Source organism: Cryptomeria japonica, chromosome 7 (genome assembly GCF_030272615.1).
Source record: "Cryptomeria japonica chromosome 7, Sugi_1.0, whole genome shotgun sequence".
Classification (NCBI taxonomy): Eukaryota; Viridiplantae; Streptophyta; class Pinopsida; order Cupressales; family Cupressaceae; genus Cryptomeria; species Cryptomeria japonica.
In genome coordinates this window covers 242119347-242134737 of record NC_081411.1, presented here as the reverse complement: position 1 = coordinate 242134737, position 15391 = coordinate 242119347, and the positions used below count along the sequence as shown (strand labels likewise).

Sequence of the window (15391 nt, the reverse complement as noted above, 5' to 3'; positions counted from 1 at the left end):
TGCCTCCTTCCAATGCAATTTGCTAATACCTATACAATAGTACATATAGATACAAGAGGTGGTCTGACCTTCCAAACATTCAAACCTGCACAGTCCCTGTTCTGTAAAAGCGACCATTGAATAGCGGATGCCCTTCAATACGAACTGACCTCTCCCCCTCCTTCCTCGATGTTGTGGCTTCTGCTCTCGGAGGACTATAAAAATAGAAAGAAGCACTCCCATTTACATCACTAGCACACACAAATATCTTATCTCCCCATAAAGTAACACACTAGACAATGGAAACTTCTGAAGGAAGTAAATCTACTGTCTTTTCAGCATTCTGTTTAATGTCATACTCCCTAACTTCTCTTCCCATAAAGGAATAGATCTTTCCAAATGCTGATACAAACTTTCCATCATTCATATATTGCGATGCACTTTCCTGTAACGCCCATGTTCTTGTATTCACATAAAAAACCTCTTGCAAGTTGCCCTTCATAACCCAAAATTTATCATCAAGAAATGCACCAGTAAAACCTCCTGATTGATTCATATCAGGAAGCAGTTCCCACTTGTTCTGTTCAATATCATAAACCGCTACCCCAAATTCAGATTTCTCATCATTGTCCATCCCTCCTGCAATGTAAATCTGGCCTTCAGGGGATGCAGAGCAGGCAAAGTGAGCTCTCGCTGTGGGCATATCAGCGCCCCTGGACCATTTGGAGGATCTAAAGTCATAAAGAAAAACAGAGTGAACTTTCATTTTTGTTCTTGCTATAGAACCCTCTATGATGATTAGCTTATGGTTGACACAAATGCAGTTACTACAGCACCCACAGAATCCAGACAGGATTGGAACTCGAGGCAGTATTTCCCAATAGTTTTTGAGTGGGTAGTATAGAAATACCTTTCTGTTGTCTTGAATCAGCCATATGATTTGCTCCCAAATACAATAGCGTTTCCTGTCTTGATAGAACCAATTGCTGTTCACTGCTTCCCTCCACTGTTTATTCACAGCTCTGAGATTGCTGTGCCACTGGTATGAAACCCTCATCAGACACTCAAGACCTAATTCTTCTGGAAGGTTTGGAAATAAACCCTCCATTACCGAAACAGAAACAACAGAGGGTCTCACAATCTTAATTACAAAACTCAATATAAATTGTGACACAGATATGGCAAAGGGTTTTCTTTTTCAAATTATACAGTCTCCCTAAAATTAAGACTGTATTTTACAAGTAAAATGATTAAATAGGCTAAGGTTGGAATCACTATTTGGATGGTCTTTTGTGTTAACATCTAGTTGAGTGCTTGCTAGAAGGTTTTATGTGGGTTTGGTTATGATTAATCTGGCAGGGCCTGTTCTTTGGAGAATCTGAAGTTTTAATACTCTTTCAGGGAGTCTTTTTGACACTTCTCTCTTAATCACAGTTTTACAGTTTACTCTATGTTATTGATCCTGACCTTCTGCAGATCACTGGCATCATGCTTCTAAAGGTTAAGATCCATGTCATTACGGGCATAGCAGATATTTTTGTGGTTCATGCAGCTATCTCAGAATTCCGCTTGCTGTAGCTAGGGCATATAGCTTAGCCCATTGGGTTCTACCCAGGAGCATTTGTATCTGCTTCTGTTCTTTTTTCTTTCTTCCCTACTCTATCTACCATTAAATTCTGATCCCCTAAAAGATCTGAGCGAAACCGGAGATTTTCTTCCTCCATTCTTTCCTACGGGTACCCACACTGAATGAAGTATGTAACCTTTTTTAAAAATTAATAAAAACAATTCTCAGACCCAGACTTTTTACCGATAAAAAAATAAAAATGATCAAATAGGCCTTACAGCCATTAAATTTAAGCCCTAATTATTTCTCAATATAGACAGATAACACAAATATATATGGGAAATGCTTTTTTGATCTCTCACAGTTCATCCGGAGCTTTAAAGACTTTCATGGCGGACTTCCCCTCCACCGTCAACTTCATCAGCAATTTGCCACCGCCTGTTAATACACTGCCTGCTCAAATTACCATATAACACTGCCTGCTCAAATTACCCTATCAATAAATTCCAAACGGAGAATTGAGAAGGGTTTGGGTCATCTGCCATCACATCATCTGATATATCAATTGTATTTCTTCTTCCAGTTGAAAACGTCTCTGTTTTGGTTTTTTGTAAGTTTTAGACTGCAACTTTGGATGCCAGCTATGGTGCTAATCTCTGACCTGCAATTGGAACCATAGATTCAGAGGGCAGCCAATAGTTTTGAGATCACATTGAAGAAAAAGATAATTATTTATAGATAAATCTTAAAGGATAGAAAATGATGGGTATTAATAATTAAAGTTTTAGTCAATTAAATTTTCATGCCTTTTATTATCATTTTAATTTTTTCCGTCAACTAACAGTTTTAAATATATGAAATTACAAATTTATTATTATTGTAATTGAATAAAAAATCATATAATTTTATTACAAATTTATTTTTATTCTAGTTGAATATTAAACCGTATAATAAGTGAATAGATTAAATGTTTATCTAGTGCACATTAAAATATGGATTAAAAACAAACACAATCATATTAAAATATGATATAAAACAACTTGTATCTTAATTTTTCTTCTAAATGAATAGAAGTTTTTATCTTGATTGACTTCAAACAAAGTAAAATAAACACAATCAAATGTAATATAAAGCAACTTGAATCTCATTCTTTCTTCGAGATCGTAAACAGTAGTTTTTGTCTTGATTGACTTCAAACAAAACAAACTAAACATATATTGGAACCATAATATTGAACATAATCAATATTCAAACCATGTTAGTAGGTTGCTACAACTAAACATGAATTGAGGACATTCATGTTTAGTTGTAGCAACCTACTAACAATGCCATATGGGGACCAAATGAATTGAGGACATTACAACAATGCCTTTATTTTAATACAACAATGGGAACGTGCAATGGTTCTCCCGCTCCCTTTGGTTTGAATTCTCCTTTTCCCTCCTTGTTTGGCCTGCCTCCTCCCGCCTTTGCTCGATTGGGTGCTTCGGCTCCTAGCCCGCTGGACCCTTTTGTGGTTCACCCTGCTTCGGCTTCCTCAGTCGCTGAGGTAGTGGTGGGCTCTGCTCTCCCAACTTGACAGACCCATTTCGCTTCCTCCCCTGTCGCGGCTACGACTCTCGTTCAATGCACTCCTCCTATAGGTTCCGCTCTAGCTTGTGGTGCGGTGGCTTCCTCTGGCAAGACTACTTCAGATGTTGCCCCATCCTTACCCTCGTCTGCTGGTAAGCGTAACTTTGCTTGTGTGGCAAGATTTGGCCTTCCTCTAAGGGTCTTCGTCCTCTCCCCTGTGCCAAGTCATCCCCTGTGATTGTCTGTGGGCAGGATATTGCGGACAACATAAGGTTCTATCAACGTTGTGCCCTGGTGTGTAGATTCTTTGGGCTTTGGCCCTCCCTACTGGACCTACATTGTTGGGTAAGTGACTCCTGAAAACCCCTGGTTGCTAACAATATTGAACTATTTCTGTGCGCCAAAGGCTTTTTCATTGTCTCCTTTACATCCTCGACTTTTGGGAAAGTTGTGGGCATGGGGTGCCCACCCTCTCTCTCTCTCTCTCAAGCCCTAGACCACTACCTTTAACCCTCTCACTGAACCACTTAACGTGCGTCTATTTTGGGTCCTTCTCCCGAATCTTCCCTTTCATTTTTGGGAATAGTCTTGCTATGAGACCATTCTCAAGTCCATAGGTCACTTCTTGATGTTGGATGATGACACTTCCTTGATGGGCCACGCCACCTTCTCCCTTATATTGGTCGACATTGATGTTGCTTCTCATCTCCCTAGAGATGTGGTGCTCATGGTTGCGGATAGGCCCTGGATGCAACAACTGGACTTTGAGGGTCTCCCCTTTCACTGCTGGAAGTGCTTCTCTATAGGAAATTTGGCTTCAGACTTCTCTATTTCATGACATAAGGGGGTTGCGACCTAGTGGAAGGATGTTACACTCAATCATTTAACTATTTATGCTTCCAAGAAGCTTTCAAATAAATTGGGTGAAGAGTCACCTATTGATCCTTCTGGTTTAGATTCTGTGACCTTATAGCCTCGCTCTGTGAACCTTCTGTGACCCGTTAAAAGTTCTTCGCAACCTTCGAAAGCTACTTGTGTCGCAACTGGTGTGACACCTATTCATTCTTTTGCGATTTCCTTGCTGCCTGATGAAGATCCTACCGGTCCTTTATAGATGGACCCCCTTTCGAACGATTCCTCCCTTGTTGATCCCAAGGACAGTATTGCATGGATGGTTGTTCATTGTAGGCAGAAGGGGAGGTCCTCCCCCCTTCCCCAAACCCTCCCCAATCAAGGCTTGGATGTTTCTCTTCCTCCTTCATTTAGGTTAGTTTTGTTTTTGGTCTTGCAGGCCCCTTTGTTTGCCTACCTAATATGGTTTGTTATTTTTGGGATATTGATAGTCTCTGACTATGTTAAAGGGTCGACACCCTAGTCAATGCTTCTTTGTAATAAAAAAAATGCCCTTATTTTCACGATCTTGGAGGGGATAGGCATAAATGGTATATGACTACAAGTTTAGTGATAAAGTATTGTTAGTGTAATATAATTGTTTAATAATATGCAACTCCATCTAATAAGTTGAACTTAAATATTGAAATAGGATGTAATATTTTTCATTGACACATACTAAAAGCTACCTTTTTCTAAATTTGTAACAACACAACCAAAATCCATGTGCAAATAGAACTATTCTAGTTGAATTTTTGTTATGAGGACATGACAAAAAGAATCTGAAATGAAAGAAATGTAAAAGGAGCACAATTTTAATTATTTGGTTACTAAATTGCAATCATGGGAACTACTCCTATTAGATTGATAATAAACAAAAATACATATGTATTGTGCAACTTCAGTGCCCATTCCTTCTAGTTTCACGTATTTTTTTCTAGAGATTATAAGAAAACTTGGTGATACAATCTTCCTTGTGATACCACTGTCAACCATTATACAAAAAAATATGGTTTTTTGATGCCTAAACTTTGAATCTAGATTCTTAGGGTACTATACTTGTCTAGTTCTAACCAAAACTATTGAAAAGGGGAGAAAATAGGTTGAAGCAAAACAACATGAGAAATGCAAAGAAAACAAATGTATACCTCAACTACTTCCATTCTCCTTGGTTGATCTTGAAATAGAATGCACCCTAGTTCTAGATATTTGATTTGCTCTTAATATGTGGATTGCTCAATAAACTAGCATAACCTTGTTATGACAACAATAAGATGATCAAAATGGTAGCATAAAAATTCCTCAGATGCATTGATTGAAGACCTCAAGGTATATAAATCTTAAGAGGCAAAATCAAGGGTTATGGATAAGAGGTTAAATAGATAACTTAGGTTGAAAGAGAATTAGGGTTAGGTTTGAAAGATGTAGTCATGTGACAATCACATGATAGGTAAGATTTAGGGCTTGGGATAAGGTTAGGTAAATATACTTATAGTAATGGCTACAATTAAGAGGTCTAAGTTAAGATGGATGAATAGGATATAAAATTGGCTAACTTTTGGATAGGTGTCTAGGCTCAATGAATGAGGAGAATGCTTAAGTTAGACATGTGAAGGGGAAAAGGTGGGACACTTGTCACCGGACTATGAATTTAGACTATGGTCCATGTGAACAAGTTGAAGGCCTAGGATTAAATGTATAAAGATAAAGGTAAAAAGGTGAATTGTGGAATTAAATAAATTATAAATAAATAAAATTTATTTAATTAATCAGATAGGATAAAGGTGAAATAAATAAATAAATAAATATATTTTTTAATGATATAGGATAGGAAAATGGATTAATTAAATAAATAATAATTATTTATCTAAATAATGGGTTGTAAGATAAAATTAGGCGTGGCTAGGTAAGGGACAATTTTTTGGTGTCTACATTTTGTCCCTCTTTGAGGTGACATGTTGCCAAGTAAAATCATTTCAAAAAAGACTAAGTTAAAGTGGGTAGGAAATGATTATAAGTAAAAAAATGATGCTCCTACGACAATAAGGATGAAAATGGATGTTGAGTTATCAGATGGTGCCCCCTTGAGGGGACACATGTAGAATAACACATGAGTTCTCTTGAAAGGGAAGATGAGGGAGAAGGAAATAATGAAATGAAATAGAAAATGATGAAAGGGGAGATGAAGAGGTTAATGATGACGTAGGAAATAAAATATCATTTGTGTTGGAATATAAAGAAAAATCCTAAGTTTTGATATAGCTAAAAAAATTTTGCACCAAGATATGAGGAACCAGGCTGACAAGGTAACTTTTGCATGGACTTGACACTCAAACAAAAGGGTTAAAATCCTTTTTCATACTAGAAATAAAAAATCCTTGTTTGAATATGTGAGGAAGATAAACTAAAAGCATGATGGTGCAAATGAACAAAAGGTATGAAGAACCTAGTATGCAAAGGATGAATGATATGCCAAAATCTATTCAAATACACATAGGTAAGTAGCTACCTAGGTATGCTATAAGAACGTCCCACAAATACAACAAACAAGATAAATATGTTGCCCCATTATACACTAGTAAAAAACAAATCGAGATATTAAAATATCTAGGTGGTCTCAACTAGGTGTAGTTATGGGTCAAAAAGATAAAGAAAAAGATAAATCAAAATAAAATACTCACTAACAAAACATGTCATGCAACCACATATCTCTTGCCAATGATAAGATGATGGGTAATGATGGGCTTGCTATTGGCTGGATAGTTCCAAAGCAAGGTTGAATGGACAAGGTGTTGATTCATTTGCATAGATTAGTCAGTCCATAGGCAAGGTTGGTGATGAGCCACTATGGATAACCAAGAGGTTAGCAAAGGATGCAATGACTATTTAATGTTTGACCAGCTAGGCTTAGGTTTAATTTAATGATAAGCTACAATATTTACGTGCTATGTTTTTTTTGGTTCAAGGTCAATTTTGAGGAGCTCAAAAGTTTGGATGGAAGGTGAATTAGATGGAATGGTATGATGTTTTAATGTAATTTTTTAATTATAGAGTAAGGTGAAATGGAAGGATGACGATAAATGTGTGAGACTTGGATGGTTGAAGACCAATGTGTTGACTTGACTAAGAATGGACAAGCCTCTATCATGGACACCACTTAGATGAAGCTTCTGTATCCAATACAGGGGGTGAAATGTGGATAAGAGGAATCAAGGTGACAAGATGGGTGGGTAAGGGAGATCATAGGAATGGATGACATTAAGTAACGATAAACTCAAATCATGATAGGATTTTTATTGTGGGTGGAGGAAAAAATGGATGTTGGATGGATGCATGAAATATTTATTAAGTAGTGCATGGATGCGTGTAGTGGAAAGCAAAGTCCTAATAGATGGTGGAAGAGAGACTATTACACATGGCGCCTAAATTTTTTTTTTCACCATGGTAATTGTCTAAGGTGTCATCAAAGTGAATTTCATCATAGGATGAATTATTTCTCTTTACTATTTTGTAGATTTTTAAATTTTTTTTCAACAAGTTGTATATCCTCATGGTGATGTTGAGATCAAAGTAGTATGGAGTTAGCAATCCTTGACGAAATGGCGTATAGTATGTTTCAAACAATTTGATCCATTTATTGTCCTACCTGATAAGGGAGTTGAGGTAGAATTACTAACATATCAACTACATAAGCCAGTATGCATGTTACACAAATTAGTTTCTGCAACCTTGGGATCAAAGTTCTTCAAGAAAGTTTCATCAAAGGTCTATCAATGTGATCTATTGCTAGAGAAAATGAATGGATAGAATAGATGAATGTGGGATGAAGGTGTATGAGGATAGAAAGGAGTGCAAGTCTAATGATACGATGGAGACTTATGATCAACAAGTTTTCCTTTTTTTTGACCTTTGACTTTTTGAGCTTGTAGATATGCCCCTAGTTATTTTAGTGTTAGGGGAGATTGACTTTTGTGCTTTTTCAATCACAAGATTGGCATCTATGACTATTCTTTTTGTACGGCATAATAGATTTTTATTTTTAATTTGACTAAATGACTTTTCTTTATTTTTGACTCTTGGTTTTTTCACTTTGAAGCTTGATTTTTGATCTCCAATTTTGATAGAGAAATTTTAGATTCTTGTTGATCTAATTCTAGGAGATGAATGGAAGTGGAAGGAGTGGATAAGATGGAAAAGATATGAGAACTTCATAAAAAAGATTAGTTATATTTTTGACATATTCTTTGTGGGTACTCCTATAAGCATTATTGATATCAAGAGATGCTTGCACAACTATAGGAGATTTACATTTATACTTGTTAAACACAATATTCGGTGGTTCATACCCAAGTTCTTGACATTGTCAATTATCTATTGGCTACAAGGGATCTAGAATTCCTTGTCCATTTACACCAAGATATTTTTCTAAATAGCCCATATGTATACACATGCCATGACCCTTAGGATAACATTCAATTTGTAGCTCTGGGATGTGCTCTTCATCTTCTTCTTTATATAGCCATTATGTGATTTCCTCTTCAATAACTTCTTTATCCATAGTGCCCCAATGTTAGAAGAGGGTAGGTGCACTTGTTTTTTAGCTCTAGAGGATTGAAAAAAAGGTTTAGGTTGACCAAATGTCTTAGGGGATAGTGGGAGTTGACCAACATGGAAGGCATACCCACCAGGTCTTATGTATTTAGCATTATCTCTAGAAAGGTGTGAAAAGTGTAAGAAGAAAATGAAGCTTTTAAGGAGGTAGGACCAATATATGAAGAAGATGATTCATGATTGGTAGGGCATTGTTGTGAAGGGATGCTTTCTAATAGCTTGAACAATTGAAATAGTTGTTGATCAACAAGGATAATAACTTCAAAACCATAATGGGGGAAATCTATGAATTGGTGATTGGTAGATGCAATGAATTACATGGCCTGAATCCATGGATGACCAAGGTGAATGTTATATAGGAGATCAAGGTCTAATATTTGACATGTGGTTTCCATAATGAAAAATCCAACCTGAATGGGTTGATTTATGGTACCTTTAAATCATGTCTGTCTTCATCATAAGATTTGATAGTAATCTTCTTCTTAGGATCTACAACACGATCAAAGCATCCCAATTGTTTTACAAGATTCAAGATACAACCATGGCATGGTTGCACCATGTGATGCCCTTGTAGGCCCACATACCCTATAAGTAACGTATCACATGTAGTTCTATGGTACCTTGCACTACAAAAGATCAATTTTTTTAAATTTGAAATATATAAATTAATTTAAAAGAAAAAATATTTTTATTCAAACCATGCTTCAATGATGCTAATTCTTGCATAGACTAAGACAAGCACTTACAAGATTGTATGTATGGATATATAATGAAGTGGCAAAATAATTATTTGAGGGACTAGTGCCAAAGTGGTCTAAATTTGATGAATTGATAGTAAATTCTTAGGTTATTGGGCCTTTTAGAAATGATGATAGTATTAGGTTTGATCCAAAATGCTTAAAAAATTTGGCTACTTTTTGAACTTGTAACTAGACCACCTCACTTCAAATTCGTGTGGATCTAATCTCATGTGCCTAATTTGAATAAATAAATAAAATAAACTATTTTTTTGCATTTACTAAACTCAATGGTGAGCTCAAATTTGCATCAACATGCTATAAAATAAACCCACAATACAAAGTCATATAAAGGAACCCTATAAATCTAATATTTTGATCAAGTTTTTATTTTATTTTTTAGATCAGCATATGATAAAAGATAAGAGCATACTCAAAATTTCAAGATCCACTAAGATTGAAAACCTTAATCTTTCAATAAAGACCAATGTGAAGTAATTTCACAAGCATTAATACCTTGTAAGAGTTGATATAGAATGCTCTATATCAAGTAAGATTTGGTTGAATATGTAGGCACACAATATTTAAGAGTTTTAATGAAAACTTATGTAGAAGAGATCAGATATGAGACAATAATAATTTTTTATCAAATGATACAAATATAAAATGAGAATGGATTCAAATTACAGTTAGAAACCCTTGGTTATATCTAGACCAAAATGAGACATGACATGAGATTATGTAATATTATCATAATATCATGACACGTCTCAATCTTATGACTTGGGATATAAAGTGATAAGTATCTTATATGTACCCTAAGTAAATTTAAGATGTAGGTGATGAACAAGTTAGATAAAAAAAATACATCAAGACCAAAACTAATAATTAAATATACATTAAAATAGAGATAATATCCTCATAACTTTTTATAAATTTAATAATTTCATTTTATGTTAATTCTCTAATTTGAATGTAATTAATTTATCACTTTATTTATTTATGTGCATATAAATAAATAAACTCGTCATTTTTACACCATCTCTCATTACAGAGAGTGAGAACTTCTACGTTCCCTTTTTTTCCCTATAGTTCTTTAAATATTTACCAACTTTAAAATTTGTTTAACAATTGAATGACCGTACTATTTTAAATTGTTTTTAAAAGATAATATTTTGTTATTTTCATGGGCCAACCCTTCAATTTGTATAGTACCCCTCGCTCAATAAAAGATGTTTAAAAATATATATTATAAGCAAACTTTAAGTTGTTATTTTCAATGGAGCACCTATTCAACTTCAAAACCTCTCAACTTCAAAACTCTCTACAATTGAATGATCAACCTGCACTTTGCAACAACATTCATATTGTGTAATTCTTTTCTTTACAAATTCTAAGTTCTAAAGGAAACTAGAGATAGCTATATTAAGACTCGCTAGTATTCTCAAAGAGAGATTCTTTTTTTTGAAGGAAAAAGACACAAAACTTCCATATGTTGTTTTGTCAACATTTGTTTTCAAAGATGATCTACACATAAACAATTCACATTTTCAATTTTGCACATTAATGTTCCAAAGACTTGTTGGTGCAGCTGTAACTGATAATTCTAACGTGCTTGCTGGTGTTTCGTAATTGTGTCCTATTTATTTTGGTGATCCGCACTGATCATTGTGCGAGTTTTTGGTGATTTTGATGAACCGGTGATGTTCTTCGTGTTATGTGGTTTTCCTGGTGGTGTAGCGTGTTGCGGTTGATCTTGGTGTGACTTTTGATGGTGTTGCATGTTTGGAGATTTCAATTAGGTCCATATTATGTCATGTATATCATTATATTGATCTGATGGTCGATCTTTGTATCGTGTGATGTAATTTTATAATTGTGAGTTGAGGGTTTAGCCAACCTTATTATCAAGGTTGATGAATTGTATAAATAGGTGATATTGTCATGTAATTTAGGTGTCAAGGTTGTGTCTGCATTATTAGAGAGTGGTGTATGTGTGAACAAGTGATTCATCCTTCGACATTGTGATTGAGCAGAAATTGGTGTTGTAGAGTAGACAATTGTGCTTAACCGGAACTGTCGTCAGGCATTTGTAGATGCTATTATTGCAGTTCATTCCTTCCAGATTGTAGTCTGAATCTTGTTGTAAGTCAATGAGACTTCCCTGAGGGTTTTAGCCTTCCGGGTCATTATCTTTTGAGCAGTGATCTCTAGGAAGTGGGCCTGAACGCATGTGCATTCCCATTGTAATATTTTCACATACTACTGCAGAGTATCATCTTATTGTGGGTAGGTTCCTACCATGGTTTTTCCCTTAACAAGGTTTTCCACGTCAAAATATTGGTTTTGTGTGTTGTGTTATCAATTTGCTTATCTTTTTTTATTGTTGTAGTTTATTAGATTTGTATTTGTGATTGAGTTTGTAGATCCGGTGAAAACTGATTGACCCCCCCCCTCACAATTTTCCTTCATTGTTGTTGCCAACAATTGGTATTAGAGCTAGATCCTTAGGAAGAAGATTAACTGCTTGAGGAGATCTAAGATGGAAATTGGAACTAGAGGTGTGATCTTTAAGAAGGAGAGTCCAAGATTTGATGGAAGTAACTATGCTATATGGAAGAACCGGATGGAAGTGCACTTGAGGTGTCTTGGAGAAGATTACTGGAAGATTACAAAGAATGCATATTCTGCTCCTCCGAATGGACTGGTTACTGCTGATGAGGTCAAGGAAGATGAACATAACATTAGAGCAAAGGAAACATTGCTAAGTGCCTTGACTTATTCAGAGATGACAAATGTAATGGGACTTCAGAATGCACATGAGATCTGGGAGAAGTTTGAAACCCTCTATGAAGGAGATAAACAAGTAAAAGCTGCTAAGTTGCAGAGTTTGAAAGGGAAGTATGAAATGGTGAAGATGAGAGAAGATGAGAACATAAATACCTTTATGGCTAAGGTGAATGATCTTGTCCTACGTATTAGATGTGTCGGTGGAACCCTTGAAGAACATGAAATTGTTGCTAAGGTGCTGAAATCATTGCCTGCTGCTTATAAACACAAGGTAGATGTTATTGATGAGATCCAAAGTGTAACTATTGTAACAAGAGATATATTGGTTGGAAAGATTGTTGCATTTGAACTGAGTGAATTTGGTGAATCACATGGAAAGTCTGAGACAACATTTAGAGCATTAGTATCTAGAAAGGAGAAGTATGATCTCGAAGAATGCAAAATATACAGATATGAGAGAGAGAGAGAGAGAGAGAAGAGAAATGGAAGAGAAAGAAAGAGAATTGGATGAGCTTGAAGCATTGATTGCTCGGAGATTTCCTAAGGGAGCTGGTAATTATGATGGAAAATTGCCCTTGAAATGTTTTTTCTAGCAATAAGGTAGGACATTTTGCCTCTAGGTGCGTAGAGAGGATAGCTAAGTATGATAGGCATGATAAATTTGATAAGCATGATAGAAATGATAGATATGAGAAGAATGAGAAGTATGATAAGCCTTATAAGTCTAACTGGAAGTATAAGCATCAAAATAATTTCTATTATTTTGCTGATGAAGGTGTTACAAATGAAGAATCAGAAGGAGTTGACATTTTGTTTAATGCCATTAAATAAGATGGACCGGTACTTGTTGATTCCACTAGCTGCACTATTGAGGAGAAATATTTACCTGCTAAAGTTGAAGGAAAAGATGAATGGGTGATAGACATTGGTTGTTCACATCATATGACCAGTGATAAAAGAAAATTTGTGAGTATGGAAAGATATGGTGGCGGAATAGTAAGATTTGGAGATGACAAAGCCTTTGTGATCCGTGGTAGAGGTTCTATTTCCTTTGATGGTAAGAATAATACTAATGATGTTCTATATGTTGAAGGGTTGAAGCATAATCTTTTGAGTGTTGGACAGATGGTTGAAAAAGGTTATGATTTACAATTCAAGAATGGTAAATACAAAATCCTAAATGCCTCTGGTATAGAGATTGCATGTGGAACTAAGATTGAAGGTAATATCTTTCATTTGAATGCGGGTGAGAAAAGTTGTTTGATTGCTCAGATTAATGAAAGTTGGTTGTGGCATAGGAGAATGTGTCATGTTAATTTTGATTCAATGTTTAAGATTAGTTCTACTCAAGCTGTTAGAGATCTTCCTAAGATTGTTAAGCCTGCTAATCCAGTATGTAAGGAATGTCAATTGGGTAAGAAAACAAGAATTTCTTTCAAGAGTAAGTAGTATACATTTGATGGATTGCTAGATCTTGTGCATACTGACCTATGTGGACCTACAAATGTTAGAAATGTGTAGGGAGATAGATATTTTATGTTGCTAATTGATGATTATTCCAAGATGATGTGGGTTGTCTTTTTGAAAGAGAAATCTGAAGCATTGGAAAAATTCAAGATATTCAAAGCAAAGGTTGAGACTGAGTCAGGATTAAAGGTGAAATGTCTAAGATTTGAGAAGGGAGGAGAATTTTGTTACTGTGAGTTTGATTCATTCTGCGAGAAGCATGTGATTATAAGACAATTATTTGCTCCTAGAACCCCATAATAGAATGGAGTTGTTGAAAGGAAGAACAAGACCATTTTGGATGCTGGAAGGAATATGCTGATTGAAGGGAATGTTCCAAAGATCTACTGGAGAGAAGTTGTTAGCATTGTTGTTTACACACTCAATTGAGTTCATATAAAAGGTGATACCGGTAAGACTCCTTATGAGCTATGGTTTGGTCATGTTCCTACTGTGAGATATTTTAGAATATTTGGTAGCAAATGTTATATCAAGAGAGATGACGACATAGGAAAGTTTGATGCAAGAAGTGATGAAGCAATTTTATTGGGATATTCAACAAAGAGCAAAGCCTACCAGTGCTATAATAAGAGACTGAGAAAGATAGTGAAACGTGGAATTGTGAAGGTGGATGAGAACCTTGGAAAATTTATCAGAGCTTGCAGATATGATGATGGTCAACACATTGTTCTAAATCCTATTGAGACTGAGGAATTGAAGCAAATTGATCCAATAGAAACTGTTAATCTGGATGTTGCTTCTGCCAATGGAGAGGTACAGGAACCTAAAAAATCATAGTAACCAATAGACTCCTAGGTATGTAAGATTGAATCATTCTAAAAGTCAGATTATTGGAGATAAAAATACAGGTGTGATGACTAGAATAAGGTTAGTTGTTGAAGAGGTATGTTTGATTTCCAAAATTGAACCTAAAGATGTTGGTGAAGCTTGCAAAGATGAAAATTGGATGAGGGCTATGGAAGAAGAATTAGATCAGACTGAAAAGAATGACACATGGGAACTTGTGCCTAGACCTAAAGATAAGAATGCTATTGGTACTAAATGGGTATTCATGAACAAATTGAATGAAGCCGGTAAAGTTGTTAGAAATAAAGAAATATTTATATGCAAAGGATATTCTCAGAAAGAATGAAATGATTATGAGGAGACTTTTTCTTTGGTAGCCAGACTCGAAGCTGTTAGACTGTTGCTTGCATATGCTGCTTATAAAGATTTCAAGGTGTATTAGATGGATGTCACGTCAGCTTTTCTGAATGGTGATCTTGAGGAAGAAGTCTACATTGAGCAACCTGATGGATTTTCATTATCAGACGATGGGGACATGGTATGTAAATTGAAGAAAGCTCTTTATGGATTGAAACAAACCCCTAGAGCCTAGTATGCTAGATTGGATAAGTACTTGCTAAAATTGGGATTTAATAAAGGTACTACTTATAGTAATCTATATTTTAAGGTTGAGATTAGTAACATCTTGGATTAATAACATCTTGATTGTTGAAGTTTTTGTTGATGATATTATCTTTGGAGGAGATGATGACTTGAGCATGAAATTTGCTGGTGATATGCAGAAAGAATTTGAGATGTCTATGATAGGTGAGATGAAAATTTTCTTAGGTTTGGAAATTTCACAGTCTGGAAAAGGTATTTTTATATCTCAAACTAAATATGCGAAGGAATTGCTGAAGAAGTTTGTGTTAGATGACTCCAAACCGGTTGG

At 35.4% G+C, this 15391-nt stretch overlaps 1 protein-coding gene across 1 annotated transcript; it reads right to left on the bottom strand.

Annotated features, from left to right (window-relative positions):
* Window positions 1–271: 271 nt before the first annotated feature.
* Window positions 272–1087, bottom strand: LOC131051470 (F-box/kelch-repeat protein At2g44130-like). Its single transcript, XM_057986022.2, has one exon. It carries the CDS (start codon window positions 1085–1087, stop codon window positions 272–274), a length of 816 nt encoding a protein of 271 aa, XP_057842005.2.
* Window positions 1088–15391: the final 14304 nt, after the last annotated feature.